General features: G+C 37.3%; 1 protein-coding gene across 2 annotated transcripts in view; it reads left to right on the top strand.

The window, feature by feature from the left end:
* Positions 1-18,278, top strand: part of BAZ1A (bromodomain adjacent to zinc finger domain 1A) — a 100,344-nt gene that overhangs the window by 10,814 nt on the left and 71,252 nt on the right. For both annotated transcript variants that reach the window (NM_001244159.1, XM_013989047.2), the window contains 1 exon segment: positions 4,148-4,426. In NM_001244159.1, coding sequence (NP_001231088.1) covers positions 4,148-4,426 — 279 coding nt within the window.

Here is an 18,278-nt window from a genome sequence, read left to right on the forward strand (position 1 = left end):
GAATTCCTGTCATGGCGCAGCAGAAACAATCCGAGTAGGAACCATGAGGTTGCGGATTTGATCCCTGGCCTTGCTCGGTGGGTTAAGGATCTGGTGAGCTGTGGTGTAGGCCAGCAGCTGTAGCTCCAATTAGACCCCTAGCCTGGGAACCTCCATATGCCGTGGTGTGGCCCTAAAAAGCAAAAAGCAAAAAAAAAAAAAAAAAAAAAAAAAAAAAACAACAACAAAAAACAAAAAACAAACAAAAAACTTTTTATAAAGCTTTTCTAAGTGAACTGCAGTTTTAGGCAGTAAAAAATAAGACCTTTCAAAATCCATCCATTCATTTTATTCTGTGCTGTTGATAACCACCTTCTGGGTATGTCTGTTGCCTTTCTCTTAGCTAATAAACTATTTATCTACATAGATTTTCTTGCTTAAAAGAACCATATTATATTCATCTTTCTCTCTGGCGGAGGCTTTTTTTTTTTTTTTTCCTCTCCTCCAGCTCTACTTTTCCTTTACATCCTGACTCTGAATGCCACTTCCTCTGTCTTGGTCTTTTTTGCCTACCTCTACTCCTTCCCTTCCTCTGAATTCTGAAAGGATATCTACTTCTGTCTTGTAAAGATAATCACTTGTTAACTTTGCATTTTAATAATACACACCGATTATCTCCTCTACTAAATGTGCATGCTTCAAAGGGATCTTCTTTATACTGAGTTAGGTTACTTGGCATAAATATGTTATATTTTTAGGTCTCATTTCTGGTAAGGTATGATTTTTTTTTCCATAGATTTCATTTTTGTTGTTGCAGAATCTGCATACAAATAAGTAAATTGAGCCTTTTTTTTTTCTCTTTTAGGGCTGCACCTGTGGAATATGGAGGGTCCCAGGCTAGGGATCTAATTGGAGCTGTAGCCACCGGCCTACACCACAACCACACCAGATCCGAGTCGTGTCTGCGACCTACACCACAGCTCACGGCAACACCAGATCCTTAACCCACTGAACGAGGCCAGGGATCGAACCTGAAACCTCATAGTTCCTAGTTGAATTCGTTAACCACTGAGCCACGACGGGAACTCCAATAAATTAAGCTATTTTAATGGAACTATTCCAAATCATCTTTGGAGATCAGACTACCACAGGAATAACCTATACAGATATACTAACAAGGAAATAAATGTATAGCAGTTTTAATATGTTTTAGAATGATGGGAGAAAGAAAGGGGTATTTCAGGAAAGAGAAAAAGAGAATAGTGAATTATGTTGGTTACATATAATTATTGAACAGTAGACCAAAATATACAGAAAGGAAAAATATCTAACCATTACCATTTAGAGAAAACTATTGTTAACATTTTATGCATACATTTAACCTATTCTATTTTAAAAATAATTTGTTATAGGAGTTCCTGTCGTGGCGCAGTGGTTAATGAATCCGACTAGGAACCATGAGGTTGCGGGTTTGGTCCCTGCCCTTGCTCTGTGGGTTGACGATCCGGTGTTGCCGTGAGCTGTGGTGTAGGTTGCAGACGTGGCTCGGATCCTGCGTTGCTGTGGCTCTGGCATAGGCTGGCAGCTACGGCTCCGATTAGACCCCTAGCCTGGGAGCCTCCATATGCCGCGGGAGCGGCCCAAGAAATAGCAAAAAGACAAAAAAAAAAAAATTAAACATAGGAAAAAATAATAATAATAATTTATTATAAAAAATAATGAGTACCTGCTCATCATAAAAATTCAAATGATATGGAAATATTTAGAGTAACAAATTTTCCTTTTCCTTCCTTCCCAGTCCCCTCCTTTCTCCATGAGGAACATTTTATTATGGTATTTGTATAAATATGAAAAATTGCACATTTTTTCTGTTATAATTAATGCATATGGAATTATGTCATTCAGTGATTTGGAGTTTTTTCTGTGTAATATTATCTCAGAAATATGTCTCTATTATAGATCTCTTGAATTTTGAAAATGACTGAAGAAAAGGAGTTCCCTGCTGTCTCAGTAGGTTAAAAATCTGACATTGTGGAGTTCCCGTCGTGGCGCAGTGGTTAATGAATCCGACTAGGAACCATGAGGTTGCGGGTTTGGTCCCTGCCCTTGCTCTGTGGGTTGACGATCCGGTGTTGCCGTGAGCTGTGGTGTAGGTTGCAGACGTGGCTCGGATCCTGCGTTGCTGTGGCTCTGGCATAGGCTGGCAGCTACGGCTCCGATTAGACCCCTAGCCTGGGAGCCTCCATATGCCGCGGGAGCGGCCCAAGAAATAGCAAAAAGACAAAAAAAAAAAATTAAACATAGGAAAAAATAATAATAATAATTTATTATAAAAAATAATGAGTACCTGCTCATCATAAAAATTCAAATGATATGGAAATATTTAGAGTAACAAATTTTCCTTTTCCTTCCTTCCCAGTCCCCTCCTTTCTCCATGAGGAACATTTTATTATGGTATTTGTATAAATATGAAAAATTGCACATTTTTTCTGTTATAATTAATGCATATGGAATTATGTCATTCAGTGATTTGGAGTTTTTTCTGTGTAATATTATCTCAGAAATATGTCTCTATTATAGATCTCTTGAATTTTGAAAATGACTGAAGAAAAGGAGTTCCCTGCTGTCTCAGTAGGTTAAAAATCTGACATTGTGGAGTTCCCGTCGTGGCGCAGTGGTTAATGAATCCGACTAGGAACCATGAGGTTGCGGGTTCGGTCCCTGCCCTTGCTCAGTAGGTTAAGGATCTGGTGTTGCCATGAGCTGTGGTGTAGGTTGCAGATGTGGCTCAGATCTGGTATTGCTATGGCTTTGGCGTAGGCCGGCGGCTACAGCTCCGATTTGACCCCTAGCCTGGGAACCTCCGTATGCCACGGGAGTGGCCCAAGAAATGCCAAAAAGACAAAAAAAAAAAAAAAAAAAAAATCTGGCATTGTAATTGCTGTGGCATGGGTTCAGTCCCTGGCCCGGCAATCTCTGTGCTGTGGCTGCAGCCAAAAAAAAAAAAAAAAAAAAAGACAATAGATTTTTTTAAAAGAAATCAATTCTCATAGTGATAAATTCCGGGAGTTCCCTTCATGATTCAGTGGTTAATGAACCCCACTAGTAACCATGAGGTTACGGGTTTGATCCCTGGCCATGAGGTTATGGGTTTGATTCCTGGCCTCTCTCAGTGGGTTAAGGATCTGACATTGCCGTGAGCTGTCGTGTAGGTCACAATGTGGCTTGGATCCCGAGTTGCTGTGGCTGTGGCATAGGCCGGCGGCTAGAGCTCTGATTAGATCCCTAGCCTGGGAACCTCCATGTGCCTCGTGTGAGGCCCTAAAAAAGACAAAAAAAAAAAAAGGAAAGAAAGAAATCCCAACAGTGCAGAAAAGCATTGAGTAGAGTGGTGGTCCCTTACTCTCATCCCCATTCTGTAGCTGTTACCTTGATTTTTGTATAACATTCCAGAAATATTTTATGCCTCTTTAGGTTATCTTTATCTCCTTTCCTTCTTTCCTTCCTTCCTCTTCTTTTTCTTTCTCTCTTTTTTTTTTAACACAAGTGGGACTGTATTATTTACATGTATGTGTGTGTGTTTGTGTGTATATGTGTATGTATTGTTTTGGCATCTTTTACTTTGAAAAAACATAGGAGGGAAGCAGACTGGAAGTTGTTTTTCCTATTTACATGTTAGGAACTCTCCTTTTATAGTTTAATGACTGTGATTTTTTCATTATGTGATTTTTTTTCATTACTTAACCTTTCTCTTATTGTTAGATGCATAGATTTCCTGGTTTTTCACTGTTATGTTAAAGCCTTTCAAAATTCATGTTAAGTGCTTGAGTTGACAGTGTTTTGACTGCTTTGGAACAAAAACCTTAAAAATTAGAAGGGAAAAGAGAGGTTGAATTTATTTTGTTTCACTCCAGTTTCAAAACTGATGGAAATCAAAGTCCAACTTTGGCTGAATGTACCTTTAAATTGCAAAATATGAATGTCTAGTTTGAATATACCTTTTTCTTGTGTTTGTATTAATGTGTAAATTGACCAGTTACTAAACTCTTGTTTTTGAGTGCTATGATTCTTTGTAAAATTTTGCAATAAAGGTGCAACCTTTATTAGCTTTTAATGTAAAATTTGTGAAATGATAGGTAATGGATTTTTGTTTTTGTTTTTTAATCAGTGACTTTTTTGAACGAACCATTCTGTGCAACAGTCTTGTGTGGAGTTGTGCTGTGACGGGTAGACCTGGACTGACCTATCAAGAAGCACTTGAGTCAGAAAAAAAAGCAAGACAGAATCTTCAGAGTTTTCCAGAACCACTAATTGTTCCAGTTTTATACTTGACCAACCTTACCCATCGTTCACGCTTACATGAAATTTGTGATGATATTTTTGCATATGTCAAAAATCGATATTTTGTTGAAGAAACTGTGGAAGTCATTAGGAACAATGGTTCAAGGTAAAGTACTTTTTATTTTTTCTTTTGTTATGCATGCATTTATATTGCTCAAATTCAAAATACACAAGGTATACTGAGGAAAGCTTACCTTGTACTATTTTCCAGCTACCCTTTTACCCTTTCCCCAAGGCCCTTGTGTTAACAGTTTTGTATGTATTTTTGCAAATCTAATTTCATATAGACCTTTAAAAACATACACACACACTCACACACACACACTCTCTCTCTCTCTCCTGCCCCTTTTATTGTGAAAGATAACATACTGTTGTTTATACCTTTTTTCACTTAAAATATCTTTAAAATTAATCCATTGTAATGATAAACCACCTTCTTTCTCTTTTTTATTTACTGTATAGTAAGTCCTATTATATGGACGTTTCACCTCAATTTAAGAGTTAAAAATTTTTGGTAAAGATCCCATTGTGGCTCAGCGGTAATGAACCCATCGAGTATCCATGAGGATGAAGGTTTGACCCCTGCCCTCGCTCAGTGGGTTAAGGATCCGATGTTGCTGTGAGCTGTGGTGTAGGTTCCAGACTGGCTTGGATCTGGTGTTGCTGTGGCTGTGGCATAAGCTGGCAGCTATAGCTTGGATTCAACCCCTAGCCTGGGAACTTCCATGTGCTGCAGGTGTGGCCCTAAAAAGACAAGGAAAAAAAAAAAAACTTAGGTAAAGATACCTACTGTGTTCTCATTATGTTACCTAATAGTTTAAATATGCCTATATTTCTTGCTGGGTTTTAGTAATTCCTTTGATAAGCTAAGGACTGAACTTTATATACTTTGCTAAGTTCTCTTTTACCCAGGCCTTCGAGAAAAAAATAAATATTTCGTACATGAAAATTTTAAATGACTTTATCTGTGGCACTAAGTTAAAAACTATCAGTGCTTTTCTGAAATCTTAAGCATCTATGATTGACTGGTCACTGATATTTTTTATAGTAATCTTTATTTGCATTAAAATTTTTTATAGCCTCTTGGAGTTCCTGTCGTGGCGCAGTGGTTAACGAATCCGACTAGGAACCATGAGGTTGCAGGTTCGATCCCTGCCCTTGCTCAGTGGGTTAACGATCCGGCGTTGCTGTGAGCTGTGGTGTAGGTTGCAGACGTGGCTCGGATCCCGCGTTGCTGTGGCTCTGGCGTAGGCTGGCGGCTGCAGCTCCTATTCGACCCCTAGCCTGGGAACTTCCATATGCTGTGGAAGCGGCCCAAAGAAATAGCAAAAAAGACAAAAAAAAAAAAATTTTTTTTATAGCCTCTGGACTTTTGAGGGGTACTTCCAACCCCTTTTTGTTAACCTGAATACAATTTTCTTATTTTAAACTTTAGCAGTCAAAACTTATTGTGCACTATATGTTCTTAATTATATGTTAATGTGGTTTTTATTACCTTATTTTTGAGAATCATCATTAGTAGTTCATAATGTAATTTGAGAATCCTTTCTTTTTTAAAAAAATTTATTATAGTTGATTTACAATGTTCTGTCAATTTCTGCTATATAGCAAAGTGACCCAGTTATACATATATATATATATGTATACATTCTTTTTCTCACATTATCCTCCATCATGTTCAATCACGAGTGATTAGATATAGTTCCCTGTGCTATACAGCAGGATCTTACTGCTTATCCATTCCAAATGTGTTAGTTTGCATCTAGTAACCCCAAACTCCCAGTCTATCCCACTCTCTCCCCCTCAGCAACCATAAGTCTGTTCTCCATGTCTATGAGTTTGTTTCTTTTCTATAGATGGATTTGTTTGTGCCATATATTAGATTCCAGATATAAGTGATATCATGTGGTATTTGTCTTTTTCTTTCTGATTTACTTCACTTAGTATGAGAGTCTCTGGTTCCATCCACATTGCTGCAAATGGCATTATTTTGTTTTTTTATGGCTGAGTAGTATTCCATTGTGTATATGTACCACATTTTCATAATCAATTCATCTGTCAATGGACACTTGGGTTGCTTCCATGTATTGACTATTGTGAATAAAGCTGCAGTGAACATAGGGGTTCATGTATCTTTTTAAATGAAAATTGTGTCCGGATATATGTCCAGGAGTGGGATTGCTGGATCATATCATAGTCCTATATTTAGTTTTCCGAGGTACCTCCATACTGTTTTCCATAGTGATTGTACCACTTTACTTTTTCACCAACAGTGTAGGAGGGTTCCCTTTTCTCCATACCCTCTCCTGCATTCGTTATTTTAGACCTAACTAATGATAGCCATTCTGACTGGTGTGAAGTGGTACCACATGGTACTTTTGTTTTGCATTTCTCTCACAAATAGTGATGTTGAGCATTTTTTCATGTTCCTATTGATCATTTGTATATCTGCTTTGGAGAAATGTCTATTCAGATCTTCTGCCCATTTTTCAATTGGGTTGTTTGTTTTTTTGCTGTTGAGTTGTTTGTGTTGTTTGTGTATTTTGGAGATTAAGCCCTTGTTGGTTGCATCGTTTGAAACTGTTTTCTCTCATTCCATGGGTTGTCTTTTTTTTTTTATGGTTTCCTTTGCTGTGCAAAAGCAAAAGAAGTAAGTTTCATTAGGTCCCATTGGTTTATTTTTGTTTTTATTTCTATTACCTTGGGAGACTGACCTAAGAAAACATTTGTAAGGTTGATGTCAGAGCATGCTTTGCCTATGTTCTCTTCTAGGAGTTTGCTGGTGTCTTCTCTTATGTTCAAGTCTTTAAGCCATTTTGAGTTTATTTTTGTGCATGGTGTGAGGGTGTGTTCTAGTTTCATTGATTTACATGTGGCTGTCCAGTTTTCCCAGCACCACTTGCTGCAAAGACTGTCTTTTTCCCATTGTATATTCTTGCCTCCTTTGTCGAAGATTAATTGACAGTAGGTGTCTGGGTTTATTTCTGGGTTCTCTCTTCTGTTTTGTTGGTCTGTATGTCTGTTTTGGTACCAATATCATACTATCTTGATGACTGTGGCTTTTTAATATTGCCAGAAGTCTGGGAGAGTTATGCCTCCTGCTTGGTCTTTGTTCCTTAGGGTTGCTTTGGCAATTCTGGGTCTTTTATGGTTCCATATAAATTTTTGGATTGTTTGTTCAAAAATTCCTGTGAAAAATTGTCATTGGTAATTTGATAAGGATTGCATTGACACTATAGATTGCTTTGGATAGTATGGCCATTTTAACAATATTAATTCTTCCAATCCAGGAGCATGGAATATCTTTTCATTTCTTTGATTCCTCTTTAATTTCCTTGATTAATGTTTTATAGTTCTCAGCACATAAGTCTTTCTCCTCCTTGGTCAAGTTTATTCCTAGGTAAATAATTTTGGGAGGTGCTATTTTAAAAGGTATTGAATTTTTGTATTCCTTTTCTAATATTTCATTGTTAGTATACAGAAATGTGACTGATTTCTGAATGTTAATCTTGTATTCTACTTTGATGAATTTGTTGATCACCTCAAGTAGTTTTTGTATGGAGTCCTTAGGGTTTTCTGTATATAGTATCATGTCATCTGCATAATGTGACAGTTTTGCCTCTTTTCTTCCAATTTGGATACCTTTTTTGTTTGTCTGGTTGCTGTGGCTAGGACTTTCAATACTAAGTTGAATAAAAGTGGTGAAAGTGGCATCTTTGTTTTGTTCCAGATTTTAGCCAGAAGGCTTTCAGCTTTTCTCTATTGAGTATTATACTGGCTATGGGTTTGTCACAAATGGCTCTTATTATGCTAAGGTATATCCCTTCTATATCCACTTTGGTAAGAATTTTTATAATGAATGAATGAATGAGTGTTGGATTTTGTCAGATGCTTTTTCTGCATCTGTTGAGATGATCATGTGGTTTTTGATTTTTCTTTGGTTAATGCAGTGTATGATGTTGATAGACTTGTGTATGTTGAACCATCCTTGTGAACTTGGGATGTGCTGTTGGATTCAGTTGGCTAAAATTCTTTTGCGAATTTTTGCATCTATATTCATCAAAGATGTTGGCCTATAGTTTTCTTTTTTTGTAGTATCTTTGGTTTTGGTATTGGGGTGATGGTGGCTTCATAGAATGTCTTTGGGATTTTTCTTTCTTCTTCAATGTTTTGAAAAAGTTTAATAAGAATGGGTGTATAAGTTCTTGTTTGTATGTTTGGTAGAATTTGCCTGTGAAGCCATCTGGTGGTCTTGGACTTTTATTTGTAGGGAGTGTTTTTATGGCATATTCAATTTCATTTCTAGTGATACATCTGTTCAGTTGATCTATTTCTTCTTGATTCAGGTTTGGCAGGCTATATGTCTCTAGAAAGCTGTCCATTTCTTCTAGGTTGTCAGATTTGTTGGCATGTAATTCAGAATACTGGCTTTCATATAATCCATTTTAATTATTAAATGCTACTCTGCATGAATCTAAAAAAGCCAAGAGATTTTATATTAAGATCTAAATTTGTTTGGATTTGATTTTGGTGAAGATTTGATAAGTTATTTTTTTAATTGTAGAAGCAACAAATTGTGAAAATTGAAGGGTTTTTCATATTTGGGACTTTGGGAAAAAATTCTGTCTTTGGGAAAAAATTATGTCTTTATTTTCAAAAGGAAAGATTGATATGTCATCAGTAATACCACCAAGAACATAGCAGTCTGTATCACTGAAAGGAATAATAGGGCCATGTTTGGGAACCAGGACAGTTTTTTTCTCCTTATAGTCATTGTTTCTTATCTGACTTATGCCACAAGTGTTTTCTAACTTATAAATCATTGGGATACATTAGCCTTTAACATTAGGTTAAATATTTCTTATCTCTAGACATGTGGTTGTTCAGTGTTTTTTGGGTAGCTTGTTTTGGTTGTGCTTTTAAAATGGGCTTCAGTTAATTGTAGCTTTAATAACAATAGTAAAGTAGGGTACATTGCAGAAGTGGGAAATTTGAGTCACAGTGTTACTGGTTTTTCATTAGGAAACATTTATTCTGGCTTATGAAGCTTTTCAATGATAAAGTATGAGAAATTGGTATTTCTCTGAAAAATTTAGGCTAACTTTTCATAATACATATTGGCCATTCTTTTTGTTTGTTTTTGTTTTTGCTGCACCCATAATGTATGGAAGTTCCTGGGCCAGAGATTGAACCCATGCCACAGCAGTGACCCAAGCTGCTGCAGTGACAATTCTAGATCCTTAGCCTGCTATGCCACAAGGGAACTTCCTATATTGGCCATTCTTAATCTTTATGGCTGGGAAAGGAAAAATTGAGGATAAGTCATTGACTTTCTGCTTTTGACACCTGGGTGGGTGGTAGGCTGCAGAAGGCTTAGGAAGTAATGCTGTCAGGGTGAAGCTTTGCTCTCATCTTGGACCCAGATATTTCTGATTGTTCTAATTTTTGTATCTCACAGACATGTTGCTTAGGTGATTCATGAGTGTCACTTAGAGGCTAGCCACTGGGTTACTTCTAAAATAAAAAGGATCAAGATGCCCTTAAAGAGGAGATACAAACAAGTCAACTTCTCAAGTATTAAATATATGAATGAAGTCATTCAGGAGCATCTAGGTCCAGAGTGCCATAGAGGCTAGGCCTGGGTCCCCTACACTGGTGCTAACTCTGGCTATTTTAGTCTTTTAATCTTTGCCAGATCTCATGACAGTTCAGTGTTTAATTTGCTTTTCAGCTCCTTTGTCCATTTTTCTTTTGGCTTCTTTGTCATCAATACATTTGTGAGAGATTTTTGTTAAATACTAGGCATATTAGGAGTTTCTATCATGGCACAGAGGAAATGAATCCAACTAGGAACCATGAGGTTGCAGGTTCTATCCCTGGCCTTGCTCAGTGGATTAAGGATCCTGTGTTGCTGTGAGCTGTGGTGTAGTTTGCAGACGTGGCTCAGATCTGGCATGGCTGTGGCTGTGGCGTAGGCCAGCAGATCTAGCTCCAGTTCGACCCCCTAGCCGAAGGAACTTACATATGCTGCAAGTGTGGCCCTAAAAAGGGGGAAAAAAATAGAGATTCAAACCTGACTTGAGATTTCTGCAGCTTTAAGTCCTAGTTCCTGCATATACCATTATCCTTTCATTTTTTTCACTTAAATTTCGGTTAAAATAACTTTAATATTTATAATTGGTTATCAAGGTTTCCTTTGATTGTAATTCTGCCTCCACTACCTGCTTACTGCATGTGTAACATTTTGCCAGTTTATTTAATATCACTTACCTCTTCCTTGTGTCTGTGGAGGAATTATTGTGAAGATTAACTAAGATGCTATATGTGAAGTGCCATGCACACAGCAAGTGATCTATAAATGACCAAAAAAAAGTCAGTCTTTTTCATTTTTATTTATTTGGTTCTCTGTTATGCTTGTTTGTTAACTCTTATTATGTTATACTGATAGGAGGAAACGACTTGGCATGTTTTTCATTTGGAATATGTTCTAGATCCTAAGCAATATGTGTCCCTTCTAGCTTCACATCTACTTATGTAACTTTTGGGATTGAGTTCAGTTTTATGGTGGTAGATGGAAGTAATGAGATTCTGGCATCCTCAGGGGGTCGGCTAGGGCAAACTCAGCCTCTGTGATAAGAGATGCTCCTCATTGAATTTCCTCAGTATCCCTGTTGACTTTTATCTGCAGGCTCTGGTGGCTTTTATACCTGACTGTGGCATGAGGTTTATCTTTAGGGGATTTATTTAGAGAATTAAATGGATTTCTCCCAGTGGCTGAGAAATAGCAGGCATGTACTATCCTCGTGGGATCCATAGGACCCATAGTGTGAGATATCTGTGCTGCTTCGACCTTCCAGTCTTTGGAAGTTATAATGTGAAGTTAGAGAAGAATTTGCTTATACAGTATATACATTTTCATCTCCCTCTGCTTTTTAGGTTAAATGAGCTTTATTGAAATATAATTCACACACTACAAAATTAGCCCATTTAAAGTGAATTCATTGGGTTTAAGTGTGTTCCCTAGGTTATGTGACTATTTCTACTATCTAATCCGAGAATATTTTCATCACCCCAGTAAGTCCTGTACATATTAGCAGGCCCTCCACACTATACTGTCCCCTCAGCCCCTGGCAACCACTAATCTGTTTTCTGTCTCTGATTTGCCTGTTTTGGACATTTCATGTATGTGGAGTCATAAAGTATATACTGTATTTGGTTCTTTCACTTATTACAATGTTTTCAAGGTTTATCCATGTTGTAGAGTGTATCAGTATTTTATTTCTTTGTATCAGTAAACAAATTCTGTATGGATCCATCCCATTGTGCTTATTCTTTCATCAGTTGATAGATATTTGGGGTGTTTCCACTTTTGGACAATTATAAATAATGCTATTACAAACATTCCTGTATGTGGAAATATATATATATCTCCAGTTCTATATATATATATCTCCATATCTCTCTCTCTCCAGATATATATATATATCTCCAGTTCTCTTGGTTATATACCTTAAGGTAGAATTGCTAAGTCATATGATAACTCTGTGTTTGGCATTTAAGGAATCTCCAAATTTTTCCAAAGCAGCTGCATCATTTTACATTCCCACTAGCAGTGTGTAAGAATACCAGTTTCTCCACATCCTCAACAAGCCATATATGTGGACAATTTATTATTGTCCACCTTTTTTATTTTACCACTTATTTTGGGTATGAATTGGTATTTCATTGTAGTTTTGATTTCCATTTCCCTAATGACTAATAATGTTGAGCATCATTTCATGTGTTTATTGATCATTTGTGTATCTTCTTTGGACAAAAGTCTAATCTGGTCCTTTTCCCATTTTATTTTATTTTATTTATTTATTTTTTTTAACCGTTCAGAAGACGCTCACTCCTCTTCCTGGGAGGGTATAGTTATGCCTTCCAGAGTTCTGGAATTTCAGCATGGCATGGTCAGGGATTTCTCAGCAGTTAGAAAGTAATCTTTCCCTTAATATACCCCCCCTTTTTTTCTTTTTAGAGCCGCACCCATGGCATATGGAGTTTTCCAGGCTAGGGGTTGAACCAGAGCTACAGCTGCCAGCCTATACCACAGCCCCGGCAATTCGGGATCCAAGCTGCATTTGTGACCTACACCACAGCTCACAGCAATGCCAGATCCTTAACCCACTGAGCAAGGCCAGGCATCGAACCCGAATCCTCATGGATCCCAAGCAGGTTCATTAACAACTGAGCCACCAGGGGAACTCCCCTTTTCCCATTTTAAAATTGGAGTATTGATCTTTTTCTTACCAGGTTTAAGAGTTCTTTGTGTTTTGGGGAGTTCTTGTTGCGGCTCAGTGGTTAATGAACCCGACTAGCATCCCTGAGGATGGGGGTTCAGTCACTGGCCTTGCTCAGTGGGTTAAGAATCCAGCATTGCAGTGACTATGGTATAGGCCGGCAGCTACAGCTCCAATTCAACCCCTAGCCTGGAAACCTCCATATGTTACAAGTATGGCCCTAAAAAGACAAAAGACCCAAAAAAAAAAAAAAAAGTTCTTTGTGTTTTGGGATACAAGTCCCTCAGCAAATACATGATCTGCAAATATTTGCTCCCATTCTTTGAGTCGTCTTTTCACTTTTTTTTTTTTTTTTTTTTTTTGTCTTTTTAGGGCCCCACTTACAGCATATGGAGGTTCCCAGGCTAGGGGTCTAATCAGAGCTGTTGCTGCCAAACTACACCACAGTCACAGCAATTCGGGATCCAAGCCATGTCTGTGACCTACACCACAGCTCACAGCAACACAGGATCCTTAACCCACTGAGCAAGGCCAGGGATCAAACCCACAACCTCATGGTTCCTAGTCGGATTCGTTTCCGCTACGTCATGACAGGAACTCCACTTTTTTTTTTTTTTTTTTTTTAATGGCCACATTCATGGCATATGCAGGTTCCTGGGCCAGGGATTGAATCTGAACCACAGCTATGACCTATGCCACAGCCATGGCAATGCTGTATCCATTAACCACTGCTGGGTGATCCAATCCCAGCTTCCACAGCAACCCGAACCGCTGCAGTGGTTTTTCACCTACTGTGCCAAAATGTGACCTCCTCTTTTAACATTCTTAATGGTATCATTTGCAATACTATCTCCTTTTGCTTTTAACTTTTGTTCTGCTGTCAATAGTATCTACCTTTTATTTCTGTCTCTGTGGTAGTACTTATCAGTGGTCTAAAGACTTCTTCATAGATTCACTGGAAAGAATTTGCTATGTTTGAGAAAAGTGGATGGGCCATCCTTAGGGTGAATTAGTCAGTACAGATACCCTGAATCTCTTCACTTCAGTATCCTTACTGTCTCATTTTACCTTCCTCCTCTCTTGCTTTTTGCCTCCTAGGACTTTAGATTCGATACTTCCCTCCCCCCCAAGATTTTCTGTTTTGAAATTAACAATCAGCTAACCGGTTCTTCTAGAAGACCGTTTGTCGTTGCTGTGGTCGATGGAATAAAGAGAACAACTGACTGCTTGACTAAGCCAACCAGTTTAGTTCTTTACACTCCCCATCTTGATTGCTACCAGCTGGCCTGCCAGTCATGCTCTTTGTTCTCTGATACTACTTCAGAGCCTATAGAAGTGAAAGAATGTGTGGTCTTGTGGAAAAAACAAAACAAAAAAAACTGACCTGGTAGTCAGGTCTGTTAATTCTTAAACAGCTACCAGATGCTTTGGGTATACACTTTATCCACAGATATGAGGTAAGGACTTAAAATTTCCGTTTACAGAAGCGAAAACAGATCTAAAGAAGTTAAGTGGGTTTTTTTGTAATTGTTTGACATGTATTTACTGATAACCTGTTACTTACTTGCACTATTCTAGACACTGGAGATAGAGCAGTGAACAAAACAAAGTTATGGAGCCTCCTTTCCAGTCTTACAAAGTAGTAAATGGTAGGATTTAAATTCAAGTAGTGTTGGAAGTTCCTGTTGTGGCTCAGTAGTAACAAGTCCAACTAGTATCCATGAAGATGTGGGTTCGATCCCTAGCTTTACTCAGTGGGTTAAGGATCTGTTGATTGCCATGGGCTGTGGTGTAGTTCGCAGATGTGGCTTGGATCACACATTGCTGTGGCTCTGGTGTAGGCCAGCAGCTGCAGCTCGAATTCAACCCCTAGCCTGGGAACTTCATATGCTGCAGGTGCCCTAAAAAGAAAAAAGAAAGAAAAAGAAAAAAAAAAATTCAGGTAGGGCTGACTGAGAAAATAATTTCTTTCTCTGTATAGTTGTGTCTTTGGTTTTGGATTTTGCCATTCATGATTATGCATGGTTGTTCTGAGCAAGTAGTTTAAACTCTTTAAGCTTTAGGTTTTTTTTTCGTAGTAAATGGACCCCTGCCTTAATAAGATTGCCTCACAGGATAAAATGACATAATGAATGTGAATTTTTTTAAAGCCATATTGTATAATATTACCTTTTGATGTAGGTGTTTTTGTTAGTATTTAAATGTGTTTATTGGTGGCTATGTCGTTTTGTTTTGTTTTTGTTTATTTGCAAGGACATGCCTCTAGTGATATGAGGCTACGATAGCTGCCTGGAACACTCTTAACTTGGAATCAGATTTCTCTGTTGTGACTCTGAAAGGAAGCCCCACGGTTAATAATTTCAGTGTCTTAGGAAGACACAGTTGTTTGTTTTTGAAGACAGTTATCCCACATTTGTATGTGATTTTCTAAAAAATGCTACACAAGCAGATTTAAAGGCATCCAAGTTTAAGTTAACTTTATCATTTTCTTTTTGACAAGCCTGATAATCATTCTTTAATGAAGGGTTGAGAGGATGGTGAGCCAGAACGCAAAATGCTTGCATGATAAACCCATCTTCTCTCCCTGACCCTAGAACTAGAGAATTCTAGGGTTGGTAGAACTGGAAATCATGAAAAAGAAGGTAGAAATCACACAACAAATAAACATTTTGGACTGTTGAGTCATCATTCAGTATAAAGAAAGAACTAGAGTTTGAAAGAATTTGAAAAAATGGAGTCAGAATATAATAGTATATTTGGTAATTTTTTTTTAAGTTAAAATGGGCTTTGGGCAACCTGTTTTCAGAAGTTTTACAAGCACGGTCAAGATGTTCTGGGAACTGAAAGAGTCATAGGAGATTTGAAACAACAGGTGTGAGGAGGTACTTCTAAAAGTTATACCAACAGCAGCAAGAAGTGACACTTCAGAGCAAAGGAAGAGATGGAGTAAACATTAACGGCAGAATACAGTGGCCTGGCTTAGTATATGATTTGGTAATGTTAGAAGGTATTGCAGAATGAAAGTATGATAGCATTTATTCTTACAGAACTTTTCCTGTATGCCAGCAGTGTGCTAGATGCTTCTATTTTCTTATTATTTCTTTTTCTGGCCACCCTGTGGCATATGGAGATCCCAGGCCAAGGATCAGATCCAAGCTGTAGTTGAACCTATGCTGCAGCTGGAACTCTGGCAACACTGGATATTTTAATCCACTGTGCCTGGATTTTAATTCTCATGATATTGATGGGTGACCTAGGATTTTCAAAAAGGTTATATCCTTGTTGGTATTTACCCAAAAGAATTGGTAACTTAGGGCCACACAAAACTTGGAAGCAACCAAGATATCTTTTAGTAGATGAATGGATAAATAAATGGTGGTATATCCAGACAATGTAGTATTATTCAGTGCTAAAAAGAAATGAGCTATCAAGCCATGAAAAGACATGGAGGAACTTAAGTACATATTACTGAGAGAAGCCAATCTGAAAAAGATACGTATAGTATGATTCCGACTATATGACTTTAGAAAAGGCAAAACTGAAGGAGATAGTAAAAAGATCACTGGTTGCCAGGGATTGAGGAGGGTGGAGGGGAGATGAATAGGTTGGGCACAGAGGATGTGTAAGGTAGTAAAAGTATTCTGTGGTACTATAATAATGGATACATTTGTCGATTTTCATGAAATGTATGGCACCAAGAGTTGAATACTAACTAATATAAACTATGGACTTTGGTGATAATGATGTGTCTATGTAGGGTCATTGATTTTAGCAAGTGGACTTCTCTGGTGTAGGAGTTAATAAAGGAGGAGGTTATGCATGTGTGGCCAGGGAGTATATGGGAAATCTCTGTCTTTGCAATTTTGCTGTAAACCAAAAACCGCTCTAAAAAACCAAAGTCTTTTTTTTTTTTTTTTTTTTTTTTTTTTTTTGTCTTTGTTGTTGTTGTTGTTGCTATTTCTTGGGCCGCTCCCGCGGCATATGGAGGTTCCCAGGCTAGGGGTTGAATCGGAGCTGTAGCCACCGGCCTATGCCAGAGCCACAGCAACGCTGGATCCGAGCCGCGTCTGCAACCTACACCACAGCTCACGGCAACGCCGGATCGTTAACCCACTGAGCAAGTGCAGGGACCGAACCCGCAACCTCATGGTTCCTAGTCGGATTCGTTAACCACTGCGCCACGACGGGAACTCCAAAAACCAAAGTCTTTTTAAGAAAAAAAGTTACATGCTCTGCTTATTAGGACTAAAGTTTATATATATATACACATATATGTGTGTATATGTATATATACATGTATTTAAAATCTACCTTTTTTTCCTATAAAGATTCATCTATATCAGAGAAAAGTGAAAGGCGAAAGCCTGGAATGCATTTCCTAAATGCTTCGCAAGTTCAGAGATAACCAACCATGGCCAAAAAATTAGTTCTTAGTTCTCTTTTTTTCTGTACCACACTAAATTTTAAAAAATAAATAATAAGTAGCTTTTTCACTTAGAAATGGTTTGGATGTCTTCTTATGTTGGAACACCGTGTACACCATTTCTGATTAGTTTTTCCTTTTGCTTGCCTTGTGTGAATTTTCTCTTTGAAAATAATGAACTGCATTTTATTCCATATAATCTCTAACCTTTGACTTAATTACAGACATTCTCTCCAGTGTAGGTTAAATCAATAAAATAGCAGAATTGGATTTGCATCAAAGAGTTTTAATTTATAGCTAGATTTCCACCCAATATTATCCCCATACCATTTAGATTTATCATTAAAAATGCCATCTAGTCAGGAAGCAAGAGAGGCTACAGTTCAATGTTGTTTTTAGAATTGCCTTATAAAGTGAAGATTATGGAATTCTTTTTAATCTTACAAACTGATACCAATTTTGCTGTCAAATAGTGGCTAACTAGCTAGAGCTCTTAAATATTTAATTATTAAGGTATATTCCCTATGACTTTCTATGTTGCATTGGTAGAATGCTTTAAGAACTTTAACCTAATAAAATAGGAGAAAATTAGCATAGAAACCTAAAATATAAGAAAGTAGGTACTTATATTAGAATTAAAAGTGGACTTTTTAAACTTTGGATTCTTTTTTTGTATTGCTAATCTAAATGATATTAATGAATCATAATTAATTAAATATGTTAATATTTAGGACAAAGGGAAATACTAAACATATTGAGACAAGATGAACATAAAAGATATGTGAGAAACATTATAGTTATTTTGATTTAAACATACATGCTTGGATATCAGTGACTGAATAATCAAGTTTTTGGAAAAGGGTTATTTGGCCAGAAATTTGGACAAAGAAAAACATAAGTTAGTTAAAAGGATTGAGGAGGAAGTCTTCTTATTTAGGTGCAAAAATGGTGTGTAATTTTTTGGCAATATATATTAGTTAAATTTATTATATTTCTTTTAGATAGAAGCCTTTCTTTTGGTCACCTTATACTGCTGCCCTTTTAAGGTCAAAATTCCTGGTTCTTGGCCAAGGAGAGTCCTAAGCAACATCACCAAATTGTGTTTCAATCTTTAGTTCCTATTATGACCCTATTATGTTGATGATATAATTATTAGTAGGAAAAAAAAAAAAAGCTATTTGGGACCACTGTTATTTCTTTGAAACTCTTAAGTTAGAATGGAAGCATCTTCTTTCGATATATGTTGTTGTATG

Source organism: Sus scrofa, chromosome 7 (assembly GCF_000003025.6).
Source record: "Sus scrofa isolate TJ Tabasco breed Duroc chromosome 7, Sscrofa11.1, whole genome shotgun sequence".
Lineage (NCBI taxonomy): Eukaryota > Metazoa > Chordata > Mammalia > Artiodactyla > Suidae > Sus > Sus scrofa.